This window comes from Heptranchias perlo, chromosome 5 (genome assembly GCF_035084215.1).
Source record: "Heptranchias perlo isolate sHepPer1 chromosome 5, sHepPer1.hap1, whole genome shotgun sequence".
Lineage (NCBI taxonomy): Eukaryota > Metazoa > Chordata > Chondrichthyes > Hexanchiformes > Hexanchidae > Heptranchias > Heptranchias perlo.
Window position 1 is genome coordinate 58,879,966 of NC_090329.1, and position 27,823 is coordinate 58,907,788.

Here is a 27,823-nt window from a genome sequence, read left to right on the forward strand (position 1 = left end):
GATTTCCTGTATCCTGTCTCTATTTTACTAAGAACATTGGGCAAAAATGATGCTGTGTTCTCGTTATTATGCTGCAATTGTGGGATGAAATCAGCTTTAGGTTTTCTGTCTGGGTTTCAGAAACTATTAATGTGGGTTTGCTTTTTAACCCGTGTGGGCATTTTATCATTGTGAAGTTTAAAGTGCCAGTTTTGCAGAGCACAACCCCTTTGATGTTCATATTGAATTCTTCTGTCCAGAGTGTAGAAACTAGGGAAGGAGGGAGATGGTAGAATTTAGTAATTCTTGTTACAGCAGTGACTGAGTTTCCAAAGTAGGTGAAATTTTTATTAGGCAGTAAATTTGTTTATGTTAGTATTTTTAGCTTCTTCAGCAATTACAGAACACTCCCATATTATAACATTTAATCTGATGAGTTTTATAGTAAATTGTGATGCAATCTTTTATAGATTGTTTAAAAAAAAATCAGTGTTGTGCATTTTTATTGTTTACAAGCACGACAAGTAGATTACCATAAAGCAGAGACTGAATTAAATCCACTAGTGGATTTGGTGCTTTAAACCATTGCACTTAAACTTGATTACTGATTATTTTGCATTTATTTCTCTAGGGGTGACAAGAAGGTTATCTGTAACAAGTTTGTACAGATGGTAAGAGAACTTTGTAACATGAATAATGTGGAGTTTTCATTGATTTCTTCAATCAGTCCTCATTTTGTGTCAACATGTTTGAAAATATAGTATTTTTTTTTGTGGCAGAATTTATTCAGTTCATCTAGAGTATGAACTTAGAACAATCTTAGAATCAAATTCTTCTGTGTTCAGTGGAAACAGTCATGCATTTAATGGGTCTTTGTTTATTGGTGAGTATAGCAACATTCCAGGCATAACTATCAAGAGTAGGAATGTTGGTTGAATTTCCCTTTTCTACCCAGGTTTGCAGAGGCTAATTGTGAGCAGCCCTCATGCCACTCCTGCTGAGGGCAGTGAGCTTAGCACAAACAGGGTATAGACCTGGGACTTTCCTAATCTGCATGGCTCAGCTATGCAGTGGATAAACTTGATAAGACATTGGGTGATGGAACACAATTTTACAAATTTGTGATCGTAAAATTACTAACTCCTGAAACCAACATTGGAATCTGATACCGTTTACGCAGAAATAGCCAATGAATTTAATCTTGAATTTATATATGAAGGAACTTTAACTAAAACAAGTCAAAGCCAAAATCAGATAGCATGGTGCTGAAAATATTTGGCAGGATTGCATAGATGGAGTTTGTGCTGTTTTTAGTCATCCTTGATAAATAATGTGTTAGAAATCCCAGCTTAACACCATTTTAAGAACTGCGTTGTATTAATCAAATGTTTCTTTGACATAATAATTTTCACAAAAGAAGTATGTACACTAGACTCCAACCGAACAATCCTATGACCAGCACGCAAGGTTGTAAAATTCTGTGGGGGTCATTTTCAACTTCGTCAGGGCAGAAAACTGGTGGTAGTGGATCGGCCGCTCACTATACATCCTGCCTGAGCAAAATCAGGCGGGGTGTATAACGGAAAGGCGATCCACTACCACCAATTTTCCGTCCCTACCAAAGTTGAAAATTACTCCCAATATGTCAACTCTCCAGCAGCAACTTACTTTCAGCTTTGATGAGCTGAAAAGGAAAACAGTTCATTTGCTTTTGTCATAATGCTAATGCTTCTTTATGTCCCAGTTTTTAGTTGTCATTACTGCTTCTCTGCTGCTTCTGATATTTTGTGGCTTGCTTGAGCCCTTTTCTACTAAACTTCCAGTCAAAAACCAAAGCTTTATTTCACTTCTGTTCTCCCCCACCCCCCGCCTCCTCCATGATTAAATTTCACAAATAAATTTGTGGTGAGTATAAAGTTTAATTTAGATGAGATTTTAAAAAGTTGTACTCACACAGCTGGGTGGGAAGAAATAGCAAAGGCTCTAGAAAGTATATTTCAGGGTTCTATTGAGAGTTGATGTGTGCTGGAGGACTGGAGAGTGGCGAATGTATTACTCATTTTCCAAAAGTGAGATAGAGCTAATCCAAGTAATTGGTAATTAAAGGGCAGTTAGTTTAATATCTCTGGTTGGAAAAATTCTGGATTCCTTAATTTAAAGATGAAATTGTTAAATATATAACAACAACATGCATTTACACAGTGCATTTAGCATAGTAAAAACGCCCCAAGGTGCTTCACGAGCGTTATCAGACAAAGTTTGACACCGAGCCTCAAAGAGGTATTAGGACAGATGACCTAAAGCTTGGTCAAAGAGGTGGGTATTAAGGAGTGACTTAAAAGAGGAGAGGCAGAGAGGTTTAGGAAGGAAATTCCAGAGCTCACTGCCTAGGCAGCTGAAAGCACTGCCGCCAATGGTGAGCGATGAAAAGCGGGAATGCGCAAGAAGCCAGAATTGGAGGAGTGCAGAGATCTCGTGGGGGGAAGGGGTCGGTGGTTGTAGGGCCGGAGGAGATTACAGAGATAGGGAGGGGCGAGGCCATGGAAGGATTTGAACACAAGGAAAAGAATTTTAAAATCGAGGGATTTTGTGGTTGCTGGACCGGGAGCCAATGTAGGTCAATACAGATGAAGAGAAAATATTTAGAAGTAGCCAACAAAGATATCAGAAAGGGAGATTGTGCTGGACAAACCTGATAGAGTTCGTTGAGGAGGTGACATGGTGGATGAGGGAAGTGAAGTGGATGTGGTGTACATAGATTTTTAAGAAGTCTTTGGCAAGGTACCACAGAGGAGATTATTGGAAAAGATTAAGGTGTATGGAATTAGTGCACAGGTAGCAAGTTGGATTAGAGTTGGTTAGAAGGGAGAGAGCAAGAGTTAAGGGAGGTTTCTAAAGTGCTTGGATGTACGTAACTGTCCCAAATGGTTCTGTTCTGGGCTTGATTTTATTGACTGTGTACATCAATGATTCGGATGTAGGACTAATTTGTAGATGATAGTAAAATAATAGAACCAAAGGAAGCTGCAAAGGTATATTGATAATATGGTGGAAAGGGCAAAAAAGTGGCAGATGGAATTCAATGTCAGTAAGTGTGAGGTGTTACATTTTGATTTTTAAAAGTAATAATTATACTTCGAATAGGAGAACCGTGGAGTGGTGTGGAAGAGCAGGGGGATTGAGGCATTAGGTTCACAAGACATTAAAAGCAGCACCTCAAATGAATAAGGACATAAAGAAAGCTTTATGGGAAGAGATATAGAATATAAAAGTCAAGATGTAATAGTTAAAGAAATAATTTGCATTTATATGGTACCTTTTACAACCTCAGGACGTCCCAAAGTACATCACAACTGATGAAGTACTTTTGAAGTGTTGTCGTTGTTGTAATGTAGGGAATTACAATTTGCACACAGCAAAGTCCCACAAATAGCAATGAGATGAATGACTAGATAACAGTTTTTTGGTGTTGGTTGATGAATAAATGTTAAAAAATGTTAATAAATGATAAAACCCTGCTCTTCTTTGAATAGTGCCATGGGATCTTTTACGTCCACCTTAGAGTGCAGACGGGGCCTTGGTTTAATGTCTCATCTGAAAGATGGCACCTCCGACAGTACAGCATTCCCTCAGTATTGCACTGAAGCGTCAGCCTAGATTCTGTGCTCAAGTCTCTGGAGTGAGGCTCGAGTCCACAACCTTCTAACAGGCGAGAGTCAATCCATATAAAACCTTAGTAAGATCACAGTTGGAGTATTGTATGCAGTTTTTGGCTCCATATTATAGAAAGGATGTTGAGGCAATATAGAGGGAATAGTGCAGATTCACTAGGATGCTATCTGGAAATACAACTACAAAGAAAAACTTGAAAAATTGGGGCTCTTTTTGTTACAACAGAAGGGATTATGAATGATTTCATAGGGGTATAAATGGATGGAACAGAATAGAAATGAACTATTTCTGATGGTTGAGGGATCTAGAACGAGGACACATAGGCGTAAGATTAAATGTAGGTAATTTAGGACAGAGAGCAGGCACAACTTTAACATAAGAGGGATGTGAAGTTATGTGATGCAAGTTGAGGCTTTCACCTTTTAAAAATAGGTTTAAAACATAGTGGAAGGAAAAGGGGAATAAAGGGATATGAGAATAGGGTGGGCACTTGGGATTCTAACTTGTGTGGAGGATAAACACCAACATGAACTGGTTGAGCCGAATGGCCTGCTTCTTTGTTGTAATTTCTATGTAACTTACCTGTGAGCAGAGCTGAGCCAGTACTCCAGACAGCGTGTGTCCCAACAGGTTATACAGAAACCAAATAACTTATTTATCTTTTTAATTGCAATTGATACTGAAATGTGTCAAATCTGTTAGCTTTCTTAACATTTTGGTTCTATGTGCAGTGAAGGACTCCATCACTTTATTTATTATGGTTTTCACATTTATAAATGTTTTGTTTTATATTTCAGAGTGCTGTTACATGTCTAATCTGGCCAGCAGATCAAGCAATCGTTTTTGGATTGGCTGAAGGAAAGGCACGTTCCTGTAGTTCACTATACTGATCCCATTGAGAATGAAAATAAATAAAAGAAGCAGATAGCATCAATACTTTTAAGGGGAGACTAATGCATACATGAGAGAGAAGGGAATAGAGGGATATGTGGGCAGAGTGGGAGGAGGTTTGTGTGGTAGAAACTCTGGCATAGAGCTTTTGGGTCAAGTGGCCTGTTTCTGTGCTGTAGATTCTATGTAATATGTAATTATATTTAGCAACTATTGCACTGGGATGCGATTATACTGTCACTTCTGTGTTGTGGTGAAGCAGTTCACAGGAATGCAAAAGTGATAGTCTAATTCTGTAGTCAGATTCTGAGTTGTCTGTAGACTGCAGTAATGTGAAACTCCCTGGAGGAGGCAGTCTTGTACCACTTGAGCTTGCACCACATGAGCTATTACTCCAGTTCATTAAGTCAAGTTTAAAAACTGCCCTGGGGTTTATCGGGCCTTCTGGGCATTTAATAAATTTAAGTAGTTTTAAAAAAAAATTTTGAAACTGTAGATACTCCCACCTGCGCTCTTAAAACATGAAAAGTTTACCAGGTCGTGTGAGGAGCTCTTGACATATGTGTAAGTGTGAATGCACAGAGATCGTGTGATGGGGAAGCTGCAAATCTTCTCTGCAGCCACAGTCTCAGACTGGTTGTGCAATATCATTGTAGCCCCATTTCTATTTCTTTGTTTTAATAAGGGAATTTTGTAAATGTTGATTGTTAGAAATTTACAAATACTGGAAATTGCAACAACAGATAGGTGACCAGGAGATTCATTGAATGATCATTGGAGTAAAGAGCTTCGTTGAATTCTGCTGAGCATATTTGCCCTGTTTTCTATATTTAACCTTTTTAATGAAGAAGTAAAATAACCCATGTAAAATCAAATGTATTCAAAGTCCAATGCTAAATAATACCAAACTTTACAAATTAATGGAAAATAACAATATTGAATTAAATAGCTGATCAGTTAACCCAGTGTTCATGTGAAATGGACTAAGTAGTGCAGTGCCGTGTGGAACACTTGTCTTTCGCTTCTGAAAGCTAATGAGATTACTCTCTTTCTACTAATTGAGTAAAGAATTTGAAGTGAAATGAATTTGGGATATTTCATTGTGGATCCTGGTAAGCATGATTACAGGACAACATTGTCTCTGATTTGGCACTAATTGGCCTAAAAAGGGCAATTTCGTTTAGGGAGGCCTTACTGTTGATATTCAGACACATTATTGTGCAGTGTGGGGAGAGATTTACTCTGCATCTCACCCTTGCTGTATTCTTTATACAAGAGACAATTAATAGCTTGTACAATGTGACTAGAACGCACACATTTGTAGGAGATTTTCTGTGAGATTTCCATTGAAAAAGTGCTCCAAATCAGAAATAATGTAAAATATCCTCTGTGGAATAAACACAACATTGTCTTTTCGACAGTCATCTTTTCCAGATGACTGGATATGGGCTATATAAATTAACTTCCTTTTTAATTGTTACTAGCATTGAAAAGATTTCAAAAAATGGGTGTAATTGGTCATTCTTAACACAGGCATAATTATTAAATGAGAAAAAAGTGTAAAGTAATGAAGTTGTGCCACCAAGTGGTGTTTTGAAAAAAATTATTTTTGTAATCCTACTTCTGAGTAAATGAGTAAGATGTGTGATGACATTCTTGTAAATATTCATGTGTTATTTAAATCAATATTTTAAAATATATCTTGCTGTTCTCAGTTAATATTGTTTCTGCTTAACATAGGTTCGTTTAGCCAACACGAAAACAAACAAGTCCTCAACCATTTATGGAACAGATTCTTACGTGGTTTCATTGACTTCAAAGTAAGTATTTATTTCTTTGTAAATGGCAGCAGACATTCTCTCACGGAGGAGGATTTCCTCTGTGTTATGTATAGTGACACTGTAAATTTGCTCTTTATAAATGAGTTTATGATTTTGTTACACTTCGAGTACCCCTCCACCCCCTCCCCATGAGCCTTGCTTCAGGTTCGACGTATTGGGATATAAATTCATTTTGTGCGGTAGCGCAAAACAAGCAATAGCAAATCGGCAGTCCATTTTACACGCCACCTGATTTTATTTTCCATTGACTTCAAAGTATCGCCCATTTTGCGCTACCACTCAAAATGAATTTATACCCCTTTGATTGCTCCGCTGCTAACATGCACTTCTCAATCAATGATTCAGGTGTAATGTGCTGCATGAATTTCGAAGCTTTAATTTCTATCCTATCTTTGAAGTCTTAGTTAGCAGGTTAAATTATGAATTATTCACCACTTTCATATCTTCTATTCACAGTTCGTCGGGTAAAGGGATTCTATCTGGTCATGCTGATGGCACTATTGTGCGTTACTATTTTGATGACGAAGGGGCGGGTGACTCACAGGTATTGTATTAGTTGAAATGGCATAAATAGTAAGAAACCTCTAATGCGCTTTACTGTTTTTGTCTATGGTGACCCTCCAGTCCCTTACAAAACTCTCAGGTACAGATTCATTGATGTTAAAATCCATAAAACGATCTGAGATTTGATGCATTTAGTAGATTTCAGGAAAATATTTTGGTTAAAAAGAAATGGATCAAATTTGGTTTAGGCTAAAACTTCTATATTTCTGTACAAATAACCAAAGGATATATAGGTTTTGCAGACTTTGGTATTGCAAGAAATAGTATAAATATGTTGACATTCCTTTAGAAAATTATATTATATTCCTTGAGACAAAAGCCAAACATTCAGGTCTCAGCTGAAGTTTCACAAACTGGTATCCATAGCTTCTCAGACCTAGCTTTTCTGGAAATAATTTTGTAAAACAAATGAACAGAAACTGATAGAAGCTAAAGAAAAATATTCAAGTTGATCAGCCGACTGAGTGATACTGATGTATTCTGAGCAATTGGGAACACTGCACATACTCAGACTGCACAATCTAAATTAATCTAACAGCATCACAGCTCTGTGAAGAAATATCAAACCCAAAGCCAGGCTTGAAAAACTTTAATGAAGGCATTAAAAGACACACATGACAATTCAATGGATCAATGTAATCATGTTATTGTGAAATGTGTAATTTTATGAATTTTTAATTTTAAAAAAATCTTTATATTGGACATAATAGATTTCAGTTGCTGAGAAAAAAACATTGTTAAAAAAAAATGCCAGAAAGCATTTTGAGTGATTTGTGGGAACCTGATGGCCAGATTGCGCAATCAGAATGATGAGTTTACATCGGCAAAACCATTATAAATGTGTGCATATGATTTTATAATGCGTAAAGTTGACACAAAAAGTGTAACAAAAACATGACAACAGAATGTTAAGTACACACAGGAAGTATGTATATATGATTCACATAGGCATAGATGGACCAGCTGATCATTTACTGCCCGCCATTTCCATATGTTCATCGAGATTACTCTTGTATATTTCCTTGTTCAGACCAAGAGAGAAGCAGAAATGAAGGAGGGAGGAGAGAGAGACGAAGATAATTTTTTTTTGCATACTTCCGAGTATTAGTATCCATGATTAGAGTGGTGCAAGAAAATGTCAGGTTAGGGACTGGGAACTTTGGGGGAAAGTATTCAAGGCATTAAAGCAGCAAGCTTGAAGTAAAAATGTAAAATGCTCACCTCAGCAGGTGAGGCAGCATCTGTGGAGAGAGAAACAGCGTTAACATTTCAGGGCAATGACTTGTCATCAGAACCTCATCAGATGGTAGCTTGGGATTGGCTCTGGGAAAGTGGAGGGATATAGAGGGCTGGTTAAACTGGGCTGAACTGAGGAAATGAAAAGAAAAGGAGAAGCAAGAAGCTTGGGAGAGTGGGTGGCTGATGGCCCTAGAGCTGAGTTCCACAATGCTCCAGGAATCAGGAGGAAATATAGATAGTGGCTCAGTGGGGAAAATAAAATTTGGAAGAGAACATCTTGGAAGGGAGAAATGAAAGGAAAGAATTAATTATTTTGAAGTCTATATAAAATCCAGCAGCATCAAAGTTATTAATACTCACTAGTGACTTAATAATTGTCCTCAAAATTAAGTCATTATGGATTTATGCTACCCCAGTTTTAGAGAGAATCACTGCCCTGAATTCTGGAGAAATTTATATAGTGACTCTGATTTTTCCTTTGCACTGCTCATTTTATCCATATTTTCCTTCTCCTGATCCTTTTCAGCTCTTACTGGCCATGTTGTGCTCAAACAAAGACAGTAGTAGATTAAATCTATATAAAAAGAGCCAGTCATTTAACGTTAGATCACAAGCAGGACACTTTAACATTGCAAACTACTGTTTCAGCACCACTTACAAGCTTAACAGCTACCGGAGGTAAATGCAAATATTTTTATAATAGATTTTCATTATGGTGTCATTGGAGTCTTCAAATCATTTTGAAATGGAATGTGGTGATTGAAACTGTCCATGTAAATTTGTCATGCTGTAATTACGCCCTCCCCCAGTGGAGGTCGTGCACCGCCACCAGCAGAAGGGTGTTATTCCGACATGACAAGTTTACATAGGCTGTTTCCATTATAAATGTGCACATACGAGTTTACAGTGGAAATATAAAAATAAGGACAGTATGTATGACTTCAAAATAGGGATTGAATTACATTGCACTCCTGTCCTTTAACCCCCCTTTCACCTGAAGACTACATTTCATCTTGACTCCCCATGTGCCATGCTATAGGAAGTCGACTAGTGTAATAGATGTATCTGTTATTGACTTTAAATTAATCATCAGTATTTTTGAAGCCAGCAGAGATACCATAGAGACTCCATAGTAGTGCTTCACAATGTAAGACGTGAGTAACAGTGTTCCAGGGTTCAAATTTATTTTGACAGTTAGGAGAAGCATCTTTGTTGTTCTGCCATTTTGAGGAGAATAGTAAATCTTGTAAAAGCTGTAAATATAATGTTTGTATTGCATGCTGTTTATTTACCAGTTTATTGTTAAATAAATTTGTCTGTTGGTTTATAGTATGACCCTTAGTCTGATAGAGTGTACATTCAAGGAGATCACATAGGGGCACATGATATGTTGCAGTAAAGTGGAATACAGTGGCAAAGGTTCTCTCTTCAATTCTTGGGTCTCACTACATTTACCTAGATATTGGGCATATTCTGGTTCAGAGGGGACACAAGGTCCTCTTATTGGTGCAGCTGGTGATGTTAAACCCAAAAAGAATTTTTAGCATAAAACCCCCCAAATTTAATACCTACTCATCACTAATACCACAATTTTCCACATTCATAACATCAATGACCTCTGCCCTTTTCTCACTGCTGCTGAAATCCTCATCCATACCTTCATCACCTCCGGGCTCAATTTGTCCAGTGACCTCTTGTCGGACTTCTATTCTTCATCCCTACATGAGCTCTAACTTGTCCGAAACTATTTCACCTGCATCCTGTCCTGCTTGCCTTATCTGTTCTGTCCTGTCCGTACCAACTTCCATTGGCTCCCATCCCCAAATGTATTGAAACCTTTGTGCTCATTTACAAATCCCACCCCGGCCTTATCCCAATCCACCCGCTCCCGATCTCTGCAGTTTCGTCCTGGCTTATGTGCCGGTACAGAACCTCTGGTCTTCCAACTTTGGCCTGCTTCACAATTCCTTCTGCCGCCATTCCACCATCGTTGGCAGAGCCTTCAGCCATCTGGCCTCTTCACTCTGGAACACTCTCCCTATCCCCTCTGCCTTGTTGCCCCTCTTCCCCTACCTTCATGAGCCTCTTAAAAACCTACCTCTTCGATCGTCTTCCTAATTCCTCTCCTCCTATTGCTCAGCATCTCTTTTTGTCACTGAAGCAGCCCAGTGCTTGTATTATGTTAAAGGCGTTATACAAAAGGTCATTGGTGTGACCCTTTTGAGCAGCATGCAATTAAGAGAGAGGGAAAGCTATTCTGTTGGCACTGGAGAGAGGAAATCTGTTAAATTGAGAAGAATGAGAAGGGGATGTGCAGAGAGACCAATTTGAGGCAGGGGGAGACAGAGAGACTCTATTCATCTGCAGTGGGACGAGGGGGAGCGATAAATTCTGTTGCTGGCAGAATAGCTTTGAGTAGAAGGGATGATTGTTGTCCGGGTTACAAGCCCATGTACTGATTATCGTTCAACTTAAGGTAAACAATAACACGTGAGATCCACCAGTGAATTATAAAATATAATGAACTTATTGATCTGATTTCCAGGTTTAATCTCATCCATGAGTTCAGAAGATGCTTCTCAAATGACTCATGTTATATACTTTTCATGGTTTTTTTTATGCTTTCATGGTTGTGACGTTATCCAAACCCCTTGATGAGATTTTTGTGTGGAAATCATTTCTAGGCACTCAATATTCTCTATGCATTGCCTATTTTTCTTGTAACCAAATTTCCTATTGTGTTCAAATATATCTTTTGTGTGGGTTGATTCTAATTTCCTTGATGAAATCAGTGCAACCAAGAAAAAGAAAATAATCTTAACACTAGAGGCTAACTAATGTGTTTTGTTGTGGAGGAGGAGAGAGTACAGGTGTTATATTGTCTTTTCCAACACAATTAGTATAAGTTAATATCTTTTTAACAAAAAATTCCATGGTTCTGTAGTAAAGTTATTTGCCTCATTCTCCTGTAATCATAGGCGTTCATTTGGCTGTTTCTAAGTCCATTTTCACACTGGTACATTTGATTCGATAACAAGTCTATGCAGTGGTTGCTATCCATTGCTCAGAAGCCTCGCTCATTTGTAATCTATGCCTCCAATTACCAATCTGTGAGGAAATATTGATAGAGCGATCTGCAGTTTATTGATTTTTTTAAAATCTCACTTAAGATAAATCAATTTTTTGTAGTAATAATGCTGTCTACGGGTAAAATGGTACCCTAATTAAACTGTGAAATGCAACTTTTTTATTTCAGGGTAAACTAGCTACACACTGTTGTCCACCTTATGCCTTAGCTTGGGCTGTAAATAGCATTGTAGCTGCTGGATGTGATAAGAAGATCATTGCCTATGGAAGGGAGGGTCACGTTATCCAACAGTTTGATTATGGTCGAGATCCTGCAGAAAAAGAGTTCACAGTCGCTGCCACTAGCCCTAGTGGCCAGTCTGTAGTCATTGGCAGCTATGACAGGTAAAATGATGAAGAAAGTAAACTTATTGATAAGATGTTTTGGCATTTTGTTGTGCAAGGTTGTGCCAATAAAAGATTTAAATAATATTTCATGACAGTAGAGGTTAATATAACCTTTTCTTCCAATGTTTTCCCCATGTTGAATTGGGGAAGGTGGGGGCAGTACTTTCACGCTTTCCAATTAAAATTGCTTAAGTTTCTATGCACATAGATAGTAAAATATAGATTGGTTGGTGAAATTGCAAGCATGACATGTTACTTTTCTTCTCTTAACCTCCTTTCTCCCTAATTTTTTCCTTCACCTCCTCCTTTTCTGAAAGCATTGACTCTGGTACCTTGCCAGTGGGCGTTCTTCATGTGTGTACCTAGACAGTGAGATTTGACCAGGGGACCAGCATCACAGCCACATTCACTTATTTTCACCTGGTATCCACGCATGTGCATTTTCGGTAGGGATGGCTGAACAATGATCAGGAGCAGGACTGACACTTTTTCCACCTTTTACTCTGGGCACTGAGGCCAATTATAGAACCCTGATTAACACAGAGAGACACAGCACAGACTTAGACATTCTTTTGTATTGCTTAACTACACACTGCCTTATCTGGCTGAACTATCTGGAGATCTCTTTAGTATGATTTAAAAATGTAAAGTGTTTTTAAGGTAAAACATTTTGAAAGAAATGCGTGTGAGTGCATGATATATATACATTATCTGTTACAGTCTCTTTGTCTTGAAACATAGTGGTGAGCAACTTTATACATTCAAATTCATTTCTATTTTGCAAAACAGAAGGGTGTGATCTCATTGAGACTTCAGCAATTCCGACTTAAAACTTCAAGGAAATTCGAAGTACATAGTTGACCTTTTCTGTTTTTGAACTACAAGTATTTCAATATGTTTTGAAATGATTGAAGTTCATAATGTACTTCTAGTCTTTTTAAAGTCCATTTTTCCACTTCATAACATCAGTAGTAATCAGCAACACCACTTCAATCATTAGAGGTTATCAGGAATTCCTAACTTTGTAGAGCAGTGTTTTTAGCAATAACAAATATAGTAGTAAAAAAACAATCATTTTTTGACTGCCATAGTTTCAACATAAAAAGTGTTTTAAATAGTTCCATTAACAGAATTTTAGTGAGTTTAAACAAAATATTGTTTTTGCTATAGAGATGGTTCATATTACTCCGTATGCAATTTTTCCTGTTGGTGAAGTACAGCTGTGTAATTGTAATACTTCTTCTCATATGCAACACAAAATCCAGCTCCCATTAGCAAACCTGCACTTGCTATCAAATGCTGCGAGACTTTATGTGCAAAGTGATTTGGGATAGTGTGCCCTGGGCGAACAATAGACCCATTTATTTTCTCTGGATAACATGATTTGTATTACATACTCACATCATATCAGAAGATGAATCATACCAGTCACACCAAATACTCTTGTAACAGACTAAAGTACCAAACAGGTTTATTCACAGTCATTTACAAAGTAAACAACAGGTTGTTGAATTTAGTCCCAATTACACAAAAGTTCAGATAAATTGATATTCCCTGTTTCAAAACAATAAAGTTCGCATTGATTTTGGCGGTAATACTCTTGGTTTCAACCTGCATCTATGATGCAAAGTTTATATGTGAAATTGGATATTTCACAGAATGTTCCCGTGTCCCCACTTGTCAGTTGCCTGGCAAAGCAGGAATTCAGTAGAGAGCCTGGATATGGGACGGCAGTTGCTTTGAAACTGAACTGAGGAATTGAGACACAGAAATATCAAGAGGTATCTTTCACAATTGTCCTTCACTCAGTAAATATACTAAGCAGTGCAGTTCAGGAATGTCTTGGGTTTGACCTCTAATCTGTCGGTGTGCTCAGTTCGCTGATATCTCAGTGGAACATTCCATTTAACCTTAGTGCCCTTGGACAGGAGAAGGAGGGATGAAAGTGACTGGGCAGGGTTTTTGCTCCTGATTGCTATCCATCATTCCTTGTTAGAAATGCAAGTGTATGGATTTTAGGTGAGAATAGGATTGAATTCAGCTGTGATGGGTCCCACAATTGATTACCTGCCTGCACTCATGGTCAAGCTTCCTGTATCAAGGTAGTTACTTAAGTTACCAGAGGGCTTAGTCTGTGCCTATGGGACAAGACAATAGAATGAGCCACTGACTTTAGGATAGAATGTTTGGATTACTTTTTCAGACTAAACTAATTTTGGGGATTTTTCTCATTGTAGTCTCGCACATAATTGAGGCAGCAATTCCATTCAGTAGAGACAACTACACTGGGTTTGCTAATCATTTGTACATTATTAATTTTAGTATGAAGATGTGTTTTTTAAAGTAGGAGAAAGTTTGCTACATGTTTTGGACATTGTTGTGAGTTGCTAATTTAATTTCAGTGAATGACCTAAATCAGGTTGCTTTTTTGCAGGCTCAGAGTCCTGAACTGGAGCCCTCGTAGAAGTGCCTGGGATGAATCTAGACCAAAGGAGATCCCAAATCTTTACACTATTACTGCCTTAGCCTGGAAAAAGGATGGTTCCAGATTATGTGCGGTTAGTATTCAAAACAAAATCTGCTTTATCAAAAGTTATTCTTGAGCTTTTAAAATACAGCTTTCAGCATATCTATTTTTATACATGAAACATAAATGCAATGCCTGCATCATATTGCCTTCTGGATAGTTTAGAAAAACGTTGAACTTTCTATTATGGGATATATTTACGATGGGATATATTTTTCTGTTTTAGTGGAAAAAAATAAACATGAGTGTAAAATGGTGTTTCCCATTTTATACTCATAGATTCATAGAATGATACAGCACAGAAGGAGGCCATTGGACCCATCGTGCCTGTGCCGGCTCTTTGAAAGAGCAATCCAATTAATCCCACTACCCTGTCCTTTCCCCATAGCCCTGCAAATTTTTCCCCTTCAAGTATTTATCCAATTCCCTTTTGAAAGGTATTGTTGAATCTGCTTCCGCCACCCTTTCAGGCAGTGCATTTCAGATCATAACTCACTGTGTAAAAATATCTCTCCTCATCTCACCTCTTGTCATCTCATGCCAGCTTTCTTGCAGAAGAGGAAACTATTATACACCCCATGTATTTAATTTACAGGGCACTCTTTGTGGAGGTGTGGAACAGTTTGATTGCTGTCTGCGTAGATCTATTTACAAGAACAAATTTGAAATGACATATGTTGGCCTTAGTCAGGTAGGTAGCAAAAATTGGCTTCCCTTTTACCATTCATGGCATAGTGCTTTGGAATTTGTATTTATAAATGAATAGTGAAAAGAATTATACATTACTCATAGTTTTAACACAAAATTCAGACATTTATAACAAAATAAATCAGCCAAGTCCCCTCCCCTCACGCATTGTCTTTGGAAATTTTTATTAGTTTTGAAATATTTTGTTTTTCATGCAAATTTTGTTTATGCCCAGCCTAATAATTACCATTTTTTCCAATGGTTTTGTGATTGTGATTAATTCCAGTATTGCATCCTAAAGTATTGCCTAACATGGTATAAACATTAGGTCTTATGAATCATGACTGTAAACTTATTGAATGTCCTGATGAACTGTATAAAGCAGACTACGTATTATATTAGTTACTTTGGTCCTGTAAAGACACCTGTTTATTTCTAACACTCCATAAAATTAAATGAATAAAAGAAATTCAGGACAGGTATCACTGCCTATTTTTTTCTAATCAGGTTATAGTAAGGAACCTTTCAACTGGTACCAGAGTAGTGCTAAAGTCTCACTATGGGTATGAAATCGACGAAGTGAAGATCATGGGAAAAGATCGATACCTGGTGGCTCATACCACTGACACGTTGCTTCTAGGAGACTTAGCCACCAACAAACTTAGTGAGGTACTGTGCAAATTCAGAGGTCTGCCTTGGGTGTTATATTTACTAAATGTTTTAAAGTTTGGAGGGATATATTGCCTCTTTTTCAATCAGCACTGCTCGCCTTTTCTTCTTGTAATAATTGCACACCAAGAATAGATTGTTATTGAAGTTAGGTTCTTTTTCTTCTCTTCAGGGTCATCGGGTCTAAGGCTGGCCTAAGACGGCTGTCATGCTCTTGTTTCCACCCCGGTATCGAGCTGAACGCCCTATCAAGGGGTGTGGACTTGGACAGAGGATGCGCCTAGGTCATGCTGATGGCCCATGAAATTCCTCTGTCCACTTTCTCAATGAAGGCATTCACCTATTTATTTAGAACAGGAATTTCATAGAAGCCTGTTAACTGTTTGCACACGAATATTGCAAGTTGTAATTTCAAGGCGAGAATTTAATTTTTTTAAAACCTTTTTGTGAATTATCACATCTGCAAACAGCAAAATCACGTCTAATGCTCATAGAGTAAATTGGTAATAATCTCATTTCAAGTGAAAATGTTTATAACTTCTGCTTTGTTTCAGGTTGCTTGGCAAGGGTCTGGTGGAAATGAAAAGCTTTTCTTTGATAATGAAAGTGTAAGTTTTGCCTCACTTTGATATTGTTATTTTAAAAGTGTGTTTGGTCACAAAAATATATTTTTGTTCTTTGACTAAATGAAACATGGGCACATGCTATTCTTGGTAAGCTTTTGCTAAGAAGTAGCTCCTATAAAAGTTGAGTTGAAATGTACACTTTCCACTGCAAAATACATGGTGTCATATGGTTTAAAATGAAGCGATTAAGTTAATTTAAAAAACGAAAATTCTAATTTAAGGAAAAATTTGCTGCTTGCTGCATTTGCCAACATTCAGTTTTTGGCCCAGAATAGGGCCATACTTCAGGCATATACAAACCTCATCAGCATGGATTCTAAAGTTACATTTGATCCAATGCTGAATTTTTTTTTTTATTCGTTCATGGGATATGGGCGTCACTGACGAGGCCAGCATTCATTGCCTATCCCTAATTGCCCTTGAGAAGGTGGTGGTGAGCCGCCTTCTTGAACTGCTGCAGTCCGTGTGGTGAAGGTTCTCCCACAGTGCTGTTGGGAAGGGGGGTTCCAGGATTTTGACCCAGTGACGATGAAGGAACGGCAATATATTTCCAAGTCGGGATGGTATGTGACTTGGAGGGGAACGTGCAGGTGATGGTGTTCCCATGTACCTGCTGCTCTTGTCCTTCTAGGTGGTAGAGCTCGTGGGTTTGGGAGGTGCTGTCGAAGAAGCCTTGGCGAGTTGCTGCAGTGTATCCTGTGGATGGTACACACTGCAGCCACAGTGCGCCGGTGGTGAAGGGAGTGAATGTTTAGGGTGGTGGATGGAGTGCCTATTAAGCGGGCTGCTTTGTCCTGGATGGTGTCGAGCTTCTTGAGTGTGGTTGGAGCTGCACTCATCCAGGCAAGTGGAGAGTATTCCATCACACTCCTGACTTGTGCCTTGTAGATGGTGGAAAGGCTTTGAGGAGTCAGGAGGTGAGTCACTCGCTGCAGAATACCCAGCTTCTGACCTGCTTTTGTATTTATGTGGCTGTTCCAGTTAAGTTTCTGGCCAATGGTGACCCCCAGGATGTTGATGGTGGGGGATTTGGTGATGGTAATGCCGTTGAATGTCTAGGGGAGGTGGTTAGACTCTCTCTTGTTGGAGATGGTCATTGCCTGGCACTTGTCTGGTGCGAATGTTACTTGCCACTTATGAGCCCAAGCCTGGATGTTGTCCAGGTCTTGCTGCATGCGGACTGCTTCATTATCTGAGGGGAGATCTCCAGGCAAGGTTTCACCCACAACATGCACCTTGCCCAAATTAAATGGGTGCAGCAGGAATCAGGAGACCTGGTCTGCGCAAGAAGAATTTATAAAGTGAGATTGTTGCTTGAATTTCTTTTAAGTGTTTTTTTTGTTTTTACAAATACATTTTGCAGTATTTTTCCCCATTCAGTTGTTGATTTTTGCCAGGTGGTCTGCCATTTTTTCATTTTAAAAGAAAATGTTTTTTTCCTCCATTACTTTTTTCCATTATTTTTGGCTGCTGCTGGCATTTAAGTAGCCTAAATTAAAGGCACAATTTAAATGCAAGTTGTTGTTGCAGTAGTAAACTATATCAATTGTTTGCTCACTTCCCCAAACAGTCTAGGTCCACCTGTAAGTTTGTCCCCATTCTCCACTATATTAACCACTCCTGCTATTTTGGCATCATCTGCAAACGTTGAGATGATGCTCCCAGCACTTTCTTCCAGATCATTTATGAAAATGTTAAAGAATACCAATTTCAACACCAAGCTCTGTGGGACATCAGTCATCACAGTCACTCCTATACAGAATACCTCCCAATTACACAGAAGCCCTGGCTCCTATCATCCAGCTGCAATTCGGCCCATCTCAGCACACTGCTGTCAATACCATGTTTGCTCATTTTCGGCAATACTTTTTGATGAGTTACCTTATCAAAAGCTTTACCAAAAATCCAATTATATGGCATCTGCATTCTCACCCTTATTTAAATCTTTTCTTATTCTATGTGTCATGCTTGACTGGCCTCACAAGAAGTGCATGCAAAAGTGTGGAGGACACTTGCCTCTGCCTTTCCTTCTACCAGCAACCTTCTTCATTTGCAGCCACATACAAGGGACCTGGCTGACTGCATTGATTCAGTCGGTGACCTCCTTCCAGGCAGCTTGCCTGGTTTCAGCTCCAAATAGGGTCAGACTCATTCTGTGCACCTCCTGCAGCAAGATCTTTAACTCCTTAGCATCAAAGGGAGCAGTGTTGCCCACACGTCGTCGCTGAATGGTATAAGAAGAAATGTAATCGCATAAATGAAAAGTTAGTTGGTGGACAGGAAACAAGGAGTTAGGGGTAAATTGCTTGGATTGGAGAAGGGTTGCAAGGGTGTACCCCGGGGTCATTGCTGGGCCCACTTTTGTTCACAGTGTATATAGATGATTGTCACTTGGTATAGGGAACACAATTTTGAACTTTGCTGACATCACAAAAATAGATGGTTTAGCAAATAGTGTGGTAATATGTTTTGGGTGGAAGAAGAACAAGGACTCTGAATACACAGTTACAGGAAAGACACTGAAGTGTGTGCTGGAACAGAAAGACAAATACATAATTCTCTGAAAATGCATGTGCAGGTAGATAAAGCTATAAAAAGGCCAATAGTATTTTAGCTTTTTATTAATAGCGACAGAGTACAAGAGTTAAAGAAGTAATGACGAATTTATGCAAACTATTGGTTAGGCCACATTTAGAGTACTTTGTGCAGTTTGGGGTGACCCATTATATAAATTACATTAAAGCCAAAAAAAAGTGTACAATATAGATTCACCAACATGAAGACAGGAATGGGAAACTAGTTATGAGTAGAAACTTGAGATACTGGGACTATTTCCACTGGAGCGCAAAAGGCCAAGAGTAGACATTAAAAAGGTTTTTTAAAATATTGAAGAGTTTTGATAGAGACATTAGGGAAAGACTATTTTCTCTGGTTTGGGAATCAGTGACGAGTGATTGTCAATTTAAAATTATCACTAAGAAAGTGAGGCGAGAGGCTATGATAAATTTCTTTACACAGAGGGCTGTTGGAGCATAGAATGCTTTGCCGCAGAGCATTGCTGCTAAACCATTGCATCTTTGAAGGGAAAATTGGATAAATATTTGAAGCAGAGGAAGATGTAAAGCTATGGGAAGAGAGCGGCGCCGTGGGATTAGTTTTGAATTGCACTAGCAAAGAGCTGGCAACGTTACAGAGTATAATGTGGGGAAATGTGAAATTATCCACTTTGGTAGGAAGATTAGAAAAGCAGAATATTTTTTAAAAAGTAAGAGACTAAGAAATGTTGGTAGTCAGAGGGATTTGGATGTCCTTGTACACGAATCACAAAGTTAACGTGCAGGTATAGCAAGCAATTAGGAAGGCACATGATATGTTAGCCTTTATTCCAAGGGGGTTGGAGTACAAGAGTAAGAAAGCCTTGCTGCAATTATATAGGGCTCTGGTGAGACCACACTTGGAGTACTGTGTACAGTTTTGGTCTCTTTGCCTAAGGAAGGATATACTTGCTGTAGAGAGGGTGCAAATCAGGTTCACTAGATTGATTCCTGGAATGAGAGGGTTGTCCTATGAGGAGAGATTGAGTAGAATGGGCCTATATTGTCTGGAGTCTAGAAGAATGAGAGGTTATCTCATTGAAACGTATACAATTCTGAGAGGGCTTAACAGTGTAGACGCTGAGAGGCTGTTTCCCCTGGTTCAAGTGTCTAGAACTAGGGGCCATTGTCTCAAGATAAGGGGTTGGCCATTTAGGACTGAGATGAGGGGGAATTTCTGCACTCAGGGTTGTGAATCTTTGGAATTCTCTACAAATTCTCTCGGGCTGTGGATGCTCAGTGGGTGAGTATATTCAAGACTGAGATTGATAGATTTTTGGATACTAAGGGATTCAAGGGATATGGGGATCGGACGGGAAAGTGGAGTTGAGGCCGAAGATCAGCCATGATCTTATTGAATGGTGGAGCAGGCTCGAGGGGCTGTGAGACCTACTCCCGCTCCTATTTCTTGTGTTCTTAGATGATGGGACGAATAGCCTCTGTCTGAACTGTAAGCTTCCAAGTTAGCATTGTGAAGTCTAAGTCCACTTTTCTGCCACCATCAGTACTTCCCTTTTAATGGAAAGCTGCAGCCTTTTGAGCTGCTGCCTTGCCAGATTTTAGATTCTCCAGTCATGTGCTGCAAGTCTAACTCTCTGGGAACGCTTTTCATGTGCTAAAAGCCGATTCAAATTAGGTGGAGGGTAGATCATGCCTGAGGAACCTGATTGAATTTTTTGAAGAGGTGTTTAAAGTAATGGACAGGGGAAATCATTTGATAAAGCCCCTCATAAGAGACTGTTAGCTAAAGTTGAAGCTCATGGAATTGAGGGCAAATTATTGACCTGGTTAGGAAATTGGCTGAGCAGTAGGAGGCTTAGAGTAGGGATAATGGGCAGGTACTCAAATTGGCAGGATGTGACTAGTGATGTCCCACAGAGATCTCTGTTGGGGCCTCAACTATTCACTGTATTTATTAACGACTTAGATGATGGGATAGAAAGCCACATATCCAAGTTTGCGGATGACACAGAGAGGCAGCATTGTAAGCAGTGTAGATGGGAGCATAAAATTACAGAGAGATATTAATAGATTAAGCGAATGGGAAAATTGTGGCAAATGGATTTCAAAGTAGGCAAGTGTGAGGTCATCCGCTTTGGACCTAAAAAGGATAGATCAGAGTACTTTCTAAATGGTAAAAGCTCGAAACAGTGGAGGTCCAAAGAGACTTCGGTGTCCATGTACATAGATCATTAAAATATCATGGACAGATACAGAAAATAATCAAAAAGGCTAATGGAATGCTGACCTTTATATCTAGAGGACTAGAATACAAGGGGATAGAAGTTATGCTACAGCTATACAAAGCCCTGGTTAGACCACACCTGGAGTACTGTGTTCAGTTCTGGGCACCACACCTTAGGAAGGATATATTGGCCTTGAAGGGAGTGCAGCGTAGATTTACTAGAATGATACCTGGTCTTCAAGGGTTAAATTACAAGGAGAGATTACACAAACTAGGGTTGTATTCCCTGAAATTTAGAAGATTAAGGGTGATTTGATCGAAGTTTTCAAGATATTAAGGGGACTGATAAGGTAGATAGAGACAAACTATTTCTGCTGGTTGGGGAGTCGAGGACTAGTGGGTCAACATCTAAAAATTAAAGCCAGGACTTTCAGGAGTGAAGTTAGGAAACACTTCTACACGCAAAGGGTGGTAGAAGTTTGGAACTCTCTTCCGCAAACAGCAGTTGATGCTAGCTTAATTGTTAATTTTAAATCAGAGATTGATTAGATTTTTGTTAACCAAAGGTATTAAGGGATATTGGGCTTCGGGGGTGGGTATATGGAGTTAGGTCACAGATCAGCCATGATCTTATTGAATAGCAGAACAGGCTCGAGGGGCTAAATGGCCTACTGCTGTTCCTACATTTCTATGTGGAACAGTTCCTAGCAAAAAATTCAGTGCGGTCTGTGCCTGAACTGCCAGAGTAGATGAGCCTCTACCATGGGCCAGCTCAGCTCCAATTTTGGAGAATCAGGGCTTTGGCTTTTATCCTACCAAACGTGGTAATAGAGTTAAATTTAGACACTCATATGTTTACAACAATGTCTTATCAACTATGTATGCAGTATGCTAAAGAAATCAATTCACACTACTAGCACACACTAACACTTTACTCAAGTTCAAGCAGATGTGTTTTGTAAAACATTTTGTTGTAGGAAACAGTATTTTTTCATCAAACATTAGAAAATGTGTAACAAGTGTTTGCTAGTTAATGTTTAAAATACATTTTTCTTACAGGTGTGCATGATCTTCAATGCTGGTGAATTGACACTTGTGGAATATGGCAACAATGACATTTTGGGATCTGTTAGAACAGAGTTCATGAACCCTCATTTAATCAGGTGTGACTTATATAGATTTTTAACCCCAGTCTTTGTGTTTTCTCTCATTAAACTACTTTTCTAAGCCTTTCATTTGTACTAATATGTATCTCTACCTGGGAAAGTAAGTTAATGAATGATTAGATTTTCTAACTCCTCCAGAACTTTAAGTAAATGTGAATGAGCTGGGATCTTGTCTTTTTTTCTTTACCATCTTGCTCTGAATTGATACAGCTGCCACCTTATTGATTAGCAGGTTGCTGTTTCTGCCTCCCCTGGAAAGCAGACTTCCAGGATTTGAAACTGCTGCTTTATCTTTGAAGTGTTAGTAGTTGGTAATTCCCATTGAATGTTGAAAATATATGTTATAAAATTGATATTATTAATGGTAGTGACTGTAGAAGATATGAATGTATGACCTTATTTTGAAAAAGTTCAAAACTGAGATGAATTGTTTTTTTCTCTTTTACTTTATTTGACAGTGTTCGCCTAAATGAACGCAAACAAAGAGGGGTAGAAGACAATAAGAAATTGGCATATCTGGTAGATATCAAGACAATAGCAATTGGTAGGTTCTAAATGAAGTATAACTTATGGCATGGTAACTAATCAACAGCACTTTATTTCAGAGTGATTTCATATTGATTTTGATGAGTAAAGTTAGTGAGATATGCCTCCAAGTGCGTGACTGCTTTTATAAAATGATGGCCTGTATTTGAAATGATGGAAATAAAGTATGAAGGATAGGCTGTTTTGCCCATCAGGTCCATTGTTTCCACAGGCCTATTCTCTATCATAGATTCTATCTAATTCAATCAGTCTTCTGAGGGAGGCAACCAACCAAGCACAGGTAAAACTACTGTGAAGATAAAACTCTGCAAACTGTCTTCCTGACTCTTGACGATAGTCAAGTAAAACTGAACTGGCCTTGCCTTACAACCCACAGTGTTCAATTCTGGCCTGATACACTTTCACAGATGACACATCCATGTTTACAGAAGCTTGGGAACTATGTTTCATGGAACATTTGATCATCTGTACCTTTACCCATAACCTTTCGACCTGTTCTTGACCTTTTTTAAAAGTAGTCAATCAACATTGTGTACTTGCTCTGGTGAGATTCAAAAAAAACCCTTCAGGTTTTTTGTTTTGCTTATGTCTTGCTTAATTTGCTACTTGTGTTCTTTGGTCTATGGTCATAGTCTAAATCACAATCTACATTAACCATTCCTCTCATCATTTTGAAGACAATGGGGTAAATTTCAACTTGTAGCCAGGAAGGGAGCGGGGTGGAAGATTTCCAGGTGCGAAACCCGATAGGCGAGTGGGAGGCTTAATGAGGCCCATCAATTGCACTTCCGGGTTTCGGGCCCGATAACCAGCCTGATTGACTGGCTGTCGGGCAGGAAGGCCTGCTGCAGCAGGCTGCAGCCAGGGTTGGAGGGAGGGATCATAGGCTGGGGAGGAGCTCGGGAGGTGCTGGGGAGGAGCTCGGGAGGTGCTGGGGAGGAGCTCGGGAGGTGCTGGGGAGGAGCTCGGGAGGTGCTGGGGAGGAGCTCGGGAGGTGCTGGGGAGGAGCTCGGGGGGTGCTGGGGAGGAGCTCGGGGGATCGCTGAGGAAGAGATCGGGGAGCTGGGAAGAGATCGGGGGGCTGAGGAACAGATCGGGGGGTCAGGAACAAGAATGGAGGTCGCTGGAGGTCAGGTGAAGAGTCGGAGGTTGGTGGGAGTCCACCATCGGTGGGGGGGTGGGGGGAAGAGAGGTGGATGGGAGTCTACCATCGCGAGGGGGGTCGGCTGATCGCGGGGGTCCTGTCGGCCAGGTGAGCTTGTTGTGCCTGGAAGAAGCGCTCCTGCTCCTCTGGGCTCACAAGCAGTGCAATAAAGGCACTCACCTCATGGATCCTGCCTGCCTTCACCTGATGAGAATGGGAAACGATGAGAAACTCGAATAGGTAAGGTTAAATTTACTTTATTATTCCAACACACAAAATATTAAGTACCTCAAGTATCTCAATGAGGTACGTTGCTCTTTTAAGTATCGGCCCACCGGCTTTAAATGGGGGCAGGACGTCCTGGTGTCTGCTGTCCACACGCAGACAAATCTGCCTGGATTTAACCCAGAAGCAGTCGTGTTGGAGCTGGGATGTGGTCCCGCTCTGAAAATGGTGTATTTTTACTCCCCACCCGCCCCCAACCCACCGGTTCTTGCGGTTTAAAATTTACCCAATTGAGTAGTGATCTGGTTTCCCTTCTTTTCTATAATGAACACCAATTGAATAAGCCTTCCTTGAAACTTATGCTGCAGTTATAGAGGACAGCTTGTATTGATGTGAAGGGATTTTTCATTTTGAATCTACTCAAAAACGCAGTATAAATGTAGCATAATCCAACTAAGCTATTGATTCTAGCAGTGTGAAACTGCCTGGAACAGGTGCTGTATAACTCTGCTTTGTCTGTTCACACCACTCCAAAAATGGTTTCCAATACAATATCCATACCAACAATATACCTGAGTCTTTGTTGCTTTTCCATAAATGGTTTCCATCAATATTTTGTGGGATTCCCGTAATTGCACAAAGTATTCCAATAAGCCTTGTTAATGAGTTGTAGCGTTAAAAATAACTTGTGTCATACCCTCCAAATGGATCCCAGTACTTGATTAGTCTTGTTGATAATTTGGTCATATTGATAGAATACTTTCAATGAATACTTTGTAACCACACCTAAATTCTTTTCCATCTACCTTTCCACCATTTCAATTCATTGAAGAGAAGCTGATGGGACAGACCATCTTGGTTCCAAAATTTATAAAAGAGAGTTTAAAAAGCAATGTTTCTAGTGGCAGCTATAACTGCAAAAACAATTCAACACTATTTTTCTTAGAAGTACCCCAATATTATTTTGTGACAACAGTTTTACACTGTACTTATGACACTGGCAGGCTGAAAATCTTTGCATAGCATTGACACCGTATATACCTGCAGTAAAAATGGAGAAGGAAATTATTCAACAGTTTTTACTGGTATATCTATTTTGTATAAACAAAATGACATTTTCAAAAATATTAACCAAATTGAGTAAACTTAAAGTTTTTCAAAGTTTACTACTGCTAAGCATTCCAACTTTATCATTCTTTTTATATATTGAATTATAAGTATCATGGAGGTGAAATTCCTCCTGTTGATTTTTAACAAAAAAAGCCACTTTGAGTACAAAATGAGAAATCCTGCATTTTTTTTGTGCTTTTTTTTGGTAGAATTATCAACAGAAGAAATTTTATCTCCATGTTTCATGAAGTATTGGTGCAATAGTGATTGGATGGAAATACATTAAAGTTACAACACTGAAACAAATCATTCGGCCCAACCAGTCCATGTCAGTGTTTACCCTCAGCTCGAGCAAATAGTTCTAATCACATTTACCCATCCTGTTCCCATATCCCTTCAAGCCCTTTTCTTTGGAAAAGGGGCTGAAGGGATATGGGAACAGGCGAGCACAGTCATTGCACTTTATTCACTGTTTAAAGATGTAGTTGGAGCCCTAGTTTCCAGCAAAGATACCACATAATTGTTTTGTCAGGCATGCATACATATTTTATTAAGAAACTTTATTTCTGTTATTGATCTTTTATATATTTCCCATAAGCAATTGAAGAATGAGTTAATGTAGGAGCTGAAATTAATCTTTCAGTGAAAAATGGGGGAATGCTTGTGTTTCTTCATAATTAATGGCCCACCAACAAAATTCATCTTCAGAAATTGCATATTTTGAAAGCATATGTTCCTAGGATATTGTCATTAGGTCATGAATCAGCAAGACAAACAGGTATTCTCCCATTTTGCCTTAAAAGTTGCTCCCTTCACTTGGTTAGAGTTGAAGGGATATGTGTGAATCCCACAGAGTTTATCTAATACTTTTCTGGATAACTAGGTGAAGATGCCTTGCAAAAGGAGTCAAAGAAACCTAGGCCTGCTTACATGAAGGTGCCATTATCACTATCCCTATCCTGAAATGTATATTAGAATTATGGCCAAATAATATCAATTATTCGCTAAGTTAATTTGTCGAAGTTGACTAGTTTATAATCCAATTTGATGCTGATTCATTTTTAATTGCAAGTTGTCAGCTTCTTTTGAATGCTGGCTAATTCCAGAATAACATGATATCATATGTGTAAATGAAGATGGAAATACCTTGTTCTTAATTCATTCAACAACTTGCATTTTATATAACATCTTTAACATAGAAAAATGTCCCAAAGCACTTCACAAACTAGGTGGCACTTGTTTAATATTGCCCTCGAGATACAAATTACACTATTAGGTAATTTAACATACAACCAGGAATTACAAATATTTCTTCCCTGTTTCTTTTGGGTAAGATTTTCCATCCATTGACTATGAATGGGCAAAAATCTAGCCAATTGTTCTTATGAATTCTGTGATACCTGTAAACATACAGGAGAAAGGAATAGACGGTTATGCTGATAGGGTTAGTTGAAGAGGGGCAGGAGGAGGCTCGTGCGGAGTGCAAACTCTACAAGACCTGTTTCTGTGCTATACACTCTATGTAATTCTATGTAACTATAGACCAATTTATGATGGGTTTTAAGGGAAAATATATGAGAGAGAACTACTATTTGAACTCAATTACATATCTTTTGATTGTAATGCTTTATTTGGATGCATTTGTACTCATCTAATTGGGCAATTTGATACACATAGAAACAATTATTTTATGATAGCTAATCCGGATACCTGGTTTCTATCTGATGATTTTTAATTTAAAGACTAATTAAAAAATAATCCTGTGTGTCAGAAAATTGCCCAGTTAGAAAATAATCCTGTCTGAATCACAACAGACTGAATTTACAACAGATCACCAATGAATTAGTCTTTCTCTGGCACTTTCAAGAAAATTGGGCCATTCTCTGCAGTGACTGAGTACAAGACAGAGAAGAGTGTAATAAAAAAGAATAAGATGGTACATCACTGAGGAAAAGGTGATGAAGAATTTCAGATCTACCATCCTTGCAGATGAGAAATGCAAGGAGGCAAGTGATCAGAAGCACAAATAACTTGGAGGAGCAGAAGTGGAAGATTATGTTTTTAAAATAATCACAAATATTTATTTGTTTTTCTTCCCAGTGGATCTATTGTCTGGTTATAACTTAGGCGCTATAAGTCATGATACAAAGATTGACTGGTTAGAACTGAATGAAACTGGACACAAGCTGCTTTTCAGAGACAAAAAACTTGGTGTAAGTTCTTATTATTTTACAGTAGAATACATAAAATAGGACAATGTATATAAGTTCCACTTATTGATATAGTAGGCACTTTTACAAGTTCTGAATCATAAGAACAGCTAGCTTCAGTTAAATTGTGGCTGGTATGAAGAAAAACTGGTGCATGGTCAAGCTTGGGCTGACACTATCAGTGCTGTGCTGGACATTTGGGAAGAGCACGAGGAGAACATGGTGGCATTATTCCTAAAAATTAATTACATGAAATTGACATTGATGTGGTGTTAGCAGAGCAGCAGTCTGGGGTTTTGGAATCTTCGGTAATGCAGGGGGAAGAACTGACCGAGAATATCAATGTGACAAGAGGGCTTTGACATTGGGGTGATAAATCACTATCAGAATCAAGATGACAGGCCTTCCTTAGATTTGTGCTTCTCAAGAAATTCACTTAATTTAAAAATAAAAGTGGTGGGTAAAGGTAATAAT

The 27,823-nt window shown here is 38.8% G+C and overlaps 1 protein-coding gene across 1 annotated transcript in view; it reads left to right on the plus strand.

The window, feature by feature from the left end:
- Positions 1-27,823, plus strand: part of ift172 (intraflagellar transport 172) — a 139,442-nt gene that overhangs the window by 10,068 nt on the left and 101,551 nt on the right. Inside the window, exons 4-15 of the mRNA XM_067984452.1 lie at positions 611-650; positions 4,449-4,514; positions 6,283-6,362; positions 6,840-6,927; positions 11,443-11,657; positions 14,095-14,218; positions 14,783-14,878; positions 15,382-15,543; positions 16,098-16,151; positions 22,008-22,111; positions 22,573-22,658; positions 27,240-27,352. Of these exons, the coding sequence (XP_067840553.1) occupies positions 611-650; positions 4,449-4,514; positions 6,283-6,362; positions 6,840-6,927; positions 11,443-11,657; positions 14,095-14,218; positions 14,783-14,878; positions 15,382-15,543; positions 16,098-16,151; positions 22,008-22,111; positions 22,573-22,658; positions 27,240-27,352 (1,228 nt within the window). The remainder of the gene's footprint in view (positions 1-610; positions 651-4,448; positions 4,515-6,282; positions 6,363-6,839; positions 6,928-11,442; positions 11,658-14,094; positions 14,219-14,782; positions 14,879-15,381; positions 15,544-16,097; positions 16,152-22,007; positions 22,112-22,572; positions 22,659-27,239; positions 27,353-27,823) is intronic.